The sequence below is a fragment of the Pongo pygmaeus genome, chromosome 2 (genome assembly GCF_028885625.2).
Source record: "Pongo pygmaeus isolate AG05252 chromosome 2, NHGRI_mPonPyg2-v2.0_pri, whole genome shotgun sequence".
NCBI classification, from domain to species: Eukaryota; Metazoa; Chordata; class Mammalia; order Primates; family Hominidae; genus Pongo; species Pongo pygmaeus.
The window spans coordinates 114,489,031-114,494,351 of NC_085930.1; the positions used below are offsets into that span (position 1 = coordinate 114,489,031).

Consider the following 5,321-nt stretch of genomic DNA (forward strand, 5'->3'; position numbering starts at 1 on the left):
CCTATAAGCCTGTGGATCCTATAGTCTTGTGGGCCACTGAAAGCAACAGCTTTCTTTCTAAGTTGGGTAGGAAGCCATTGAAGGGTTTTGAACAGAGAAGTGACATAATAAAATTTGCGTTTTAAAAGAATCACCCTAGCTGTATTGAAAATAGACTGTAAGGAGGCAACGGAAGAAGAGAAGATTCCAGTTGGAAGTAGGATAATCAATAAGCCTGGTTTGCCCAGGGCTGAGGGATTTCCTGAGACTGGACTTTCAGTGCAAAAACTGGGAAAGTACCAGGCAAACTGAGACAAGCTGGCTACTCTGGTTAGGAGACCATTTCAGAAGGTTCTGGTGTGAAATGATGATAGCTTGGACCAGCTAAATGGAGATGATTATGAGATGTCAGATTCTGGATATATAATGGGTATGTTTTATATAATACATAATGCATGGTATGTGTCATGTGAGGAAAAGAGAAGATTCCTGTGTTCTCAGATTGAGTACTAGGAGACCTGAATTAGCATTTACTGAGGGATGAGGGGGACTGTGGAAGAAGCTATTTTGGAGGCAAGGGGTAGGTCAAGAGCTCAATTTTGGACTTTCTAAGCATGAGGTGCCTATGATCCAAAAGGAGATGTTACAAGGCAGTGAAATACATGAGCCTCGAGATCAGAGGAAAGAAGTTAGGATTATAGATATTATATATAGATGGACTTTAAAAAGAAATTCATGAAGTGTAGATAAAGAAGAGAAGAGGTCAAGAACTGAGTCCTGGAGATCCCAATATTAGGAGGGTGGACAGTGGAGGGAGAACCACCAATAGAGAGTGAGAAGGAGCTGCCAGTGAGATCAGAGGCAAACCAGGAGAGTGCAGGGGTCCTGGAAGCCAAGTAAAGATGGTGCTTCAAGTTAGGTGGCATGATTCCCTGCATCCAGTGGGTGCAGTTGGGTCACCTTTGGGTCTAGTGGGTGCAGTGGTTGACCTTTGGGTCTAGTTATAAGGAGGTCATTGTTGAACTTGACAAGATTTGTTTGGGTAGAGTGGTGGGGGCAAAATCTTGATTAAAGGAGAATGAGGGTGGGCACTGTGGCTCAAGACTGTAATCTCAGCACTTTGGGAGGCCAAGGAGGGCAGATCACTTGAGGTCAGGAGTTCAAGACCAGCCTGGCCAACATGGCAAAACTCCGTCACTACTAAAAATACAAAAATTAACTGAGCATGGTGGCGCGTGCCTGTAGTCCCAGCTACTTGGAAGGCTGAGGCAGGAGAATCTCTTGAACCCGGGGGCAGAGACTGCAGTGAGCCAAGTTTGCGCCACTGCACTGCAGCCTGGGTGACAGTGGGTGACAGAGTAAGACTCAGTCTCAAAAAAATAATTAAAAAAGAGAGAGAGACAATGGGAGATAAAAGGCAGTAGCTGGAGGGGAAAGTGGAAATGCTTTTTGTGGTTTTTTAAGATGGGAAAAATAACAGCATGTTTGCAGATGGGAATAATACAGTAGAGAGGGGAGAAATGATGATTTAGGAGAGAAGGCAGAGAATGGTGAAGCCATGTCCTTAAGAAGCAGAGAGATGTTAGTATCTAGGGCTTCAGGGAAGGAGCCAGCCTGAGCTAAGAGTAGAGACAATTACTGCACACAAATAGGAAGGAAGACAAGGCATGCGGGTACTGGGTCAAGAGACTGGGTGGATCCGGCAGTGGGAGCTCATGAAAATTCTCTTCTGACACTTCTAATTCTCAAGAAAGTAAGGAGCAAGGTAATCAGCTGAGGTGGAATGGGGAGGCTGCACTGGAGGTCTGAAAGAAGTAAGCTATACAGGCATCACCTAGGGGAGCAGATGGAATGGGGAAAAGAAGGACAGCTGCTGAGCAGCACTCTGAGCTACTTGAGGTTTCAGTGGTCACGGATTTAGAGAAAGAGACCAGTCAGCACTTTACAACTTTCAATTCCCTTAATGCTATCTGTTTTTTTGTTTTGTTTTGTTTTGTTTTGTTTTTTGTTTGTTCATCTTAGTCCTTCTTAATTTTACTGTTGGTTTTCCAGAAATGTCTGGTGGTCCATGGTGGCCCATTTATATTTGAAGTAAAGGGCTGGGTTAATTCACATAAGTGACTGAAGACACTCAAAGCTCCCCTCCCCAATTACTAAATAGGCTGAATGGAAAAAAGACCTACAACTAGACACGTCATGGTCAAGTTTCAGAACACCAAAAATGAAGAGGCAATCTTAAAGTCTTCAGGCACACACACAAAAATGATAACAGCAGTAAAAGTTGTCACACACACACACACACACACACACAAAGGTGTCAGAATGCCATCAGCAATCCTGGGGGCTAGAAAATAAAAAGCAAGCCTTTAAAGTTCTAGAATTCTAGACCTAGCTCAATCACCAATACAGCAAAATGGTAGAATAAACATACCTTTCATCGTATTTAGGATGTGTTCCAACAAAATAAGGAAATCAAAGAAAGACAAGGGCAGGAAAGAGTGAATCCATCTCAGAAGAGCAATGAAGGGAAAGCCCAGGATGAAGGTTTACCTTTCATTACTCTTAATTGTGCGCCTTTCCTCAGGTTCAAATGTCTTTACCTTGTGCATTTATCACTTCCACAACTGTTTCTTTTGAAACAGAGTCTTGCTCTGTCACCCAGTCTGGACTGCAGTGGCGCAATCTCTGCTCACTGCAACCTCCACCTCCCGCATTCAAATGATTCTCATCCCTCAGCCACCTGGGTAGCTGGGATTATAGGTACGCACCACCATGCCCAACTGATTTTTGTATTTTTTGTAGAGGCGGGGTTTCACCATGTTGGCCAGGCTGGTCTCGAACTTCTGACCTCAAGTGATCCGCCCACCTCAGCCTCCCAAAGTGTTGGGATTACAGGCATGAGCCATTGTGCCCAGCCTAACAACTGTTTTTGTTTAAATAACTCTTTACCTCTTAGATCATCAAAATTCTGGACACTGTGACTTCTCCCCCCATATGACTCGAAGTGTTGGAAAAATATGTATGTTTAATTCCTTACTAATTTTTCACATCAAACCTCTTTCTTTTTCATATTATCAAAAATACTTAGATTTAACTATTTATAACTGGGTTTCATTGTTATCAATAGTTACATAAATGCTTCTTCATATAAAATGCTTCTTTATTATAGAAGCTCTCTTCGTTTTAATTTATTTTTAATTTATTTTACTTGAATTTAGTTTTCTTTTGGCTGAATCCTTTCAGCCATATTACCCTTTTCAGAAAAAGTTCCTGGGCAATATACTTTCCAAAATGTCTTTCTGTGACTTGTACACATTGATAATACACGAATGGGCATAATTTCTAGGGTTACACATTTTCTCCCCAAACTCTAAGACAATGCTCATTTGGCTTCCATTATTTAATTAAAAGAGGGTATGTAACCTTGGCTGTTTAGTAGAATCCTGTTTAGCAAATGCACACACCAGGAACTAAACATGACTCCCAGTACTGAATTCCATGAGCTACACATTCTATCTGAGCACTACTTTTGTTTTCTCTTTTTTAAAAACATATGTTTGCTTTATTTATATAGCAAGCGGATAATATCAAACATGGAAGCTTTCCATTTGTGGCACTGAATGATGGCCTATACAGAGCATCCTTCAAAAGCTGCAATTAAGTACCCATCTAACTTTTCAGCAATACAAGCCCAACTGAGATCTTCTGGTCCATTTGCTTGAAATGTCTTTTTGATTGCATCCTTAGAGCTTGTGTAGATCATTTTACTTTTCAGAGGTGGTAGTTCTGGTGCCCACAAAAACAAACAAATAAACAATACTCTTCTGGATTTCTTCGTTTCAAAGCTTGCATCATATAAAGCATAGCAGCAATCTTTTTCAGGACGCATTCCCACAAAGTGCTTGAAAGGACCAGTTATGGTTACACCAATATCTCCAGCTGAGATCTCTTTGCCCTCTTCTACAATGATGCACTTTTGTGTCTGCACTGAGACAAAAAATGACAATCTTCTTTCTTTTCTTGATTTCTTCTGATGTGGAGCATTTATGAACTTTTATGTCATAAAAAATGTGACATACTTCATCAGCAACTTGCACTCCTGAGTCCATCTTTGCTGCTGCAGTCACAGGGACACAGGGGAGGCCGCTGGTGGGCACCGAGTCTGCGGAGTGTCCTCTTCACAGCTGCGGACCTAGAGACCGCACTGCTCTTAACTATAAACGTCTGAACACTGAATATCAAACACTAAAGCCTAAACCCTGGCCGCACCCCGACTCTAATCCTAGACCAAACAAAACACTAAAACTCACCTTAGTCTCCAGCCCCTTGCCCTAACCTCAATGTTAACCTAAACCTTACTCCTGATGCTACAATTTTAAAGCATGAGCATTCGGTCTATGTGTAAAGTGGTTTAACTATGGCAGTGAGTAAAGAAGGCATCTCCTTCCACTCCCCTTTGCTTACTCTGCCCCAGGCCACAGACTCCTGGCCAGTCCCCTCATTTCCTTCTGGTCTTTACTCACGCATCACCTTCCCCAAAGAGTTTAAGCCAACTGTGCAGTTAGAGAGAACAGTCCCCACAAGAGACCACCCTCACTTCTGACACCAACTGCAATTTAGGGGGAAAACCACCCAAAACCACCCTCAGGTTACATAACTTGCTAGCAGGGCTCACGGAAAGCTGTTGTATTCATAGTTACGTTTTATTACAGGGAAGCCATACAGATTAAAATCTGCCAAGGGGAGGGATGAGATCAGCCAAGGCAGAGTCTAGGAGGGTCTCTCTAAATATGAAGCTTCCATTTGTTCTCTGTGAAGTCATGGGCACCACTTATCACCAGCAGGCATAAAACCCACTTTACCTATTTGTGTATTGTCTCTCTGTCCCATAGGAATGTTAGCTTCATGACAGCAGGGAATTTGGTCAGCTTTACTCACTGCTGTGTGACTTCTAGAACTGCACCATCCAATATTGTAGCTACTAGCCATGTGTGGGTAGTGAGCACTTGAAAAATGGCTGTCCCACCTCAAAATACTAAGTGTAAAATACACACAGAATTTTAAGGGCTTAGTATTAAAAGAAAAATGTAAAATAACCCACTGATCATTTATTATACTGGTTATATGTTAAAATGATATTTGGTAGATATTGAGTTATATAAAATATATCATTAAAATGTATTTCTCTTTTTTATAAACTTAAATTGTGATCTGCAATGTGTGTGTGTGTGTGTCTGTGTGTCTGTGTGTATCAGACAGCACTGATCTAAAAGAAATGTCGGTCAACTTTTTCTGTAAAGGATAAAATAGTAAATATCTTAGACTTTGGGGCCATATGGCCT

General features: G+C 41.7%; 1 protein-coding gene across 1 annotated transcript; it reads right to left on the bottom strand.

Moving 5' to 3' along the window:
- Positions 1-3,607: 3,607 nt before the first annotated feature.
- LOC129034086 (destrin) lies at positions 3,608-4,088 on the bottom strand. Its single transcript, XM_054483582.1, is given in 2 exon segments — positions 3,608-3,958; positions 3,960-4,088. Coding segments are annotated over 2 exon segments (480 nt in total).
- Between the last annotated feature and the right edge of the window lie 1,233 nt (positions 4,089-5,321).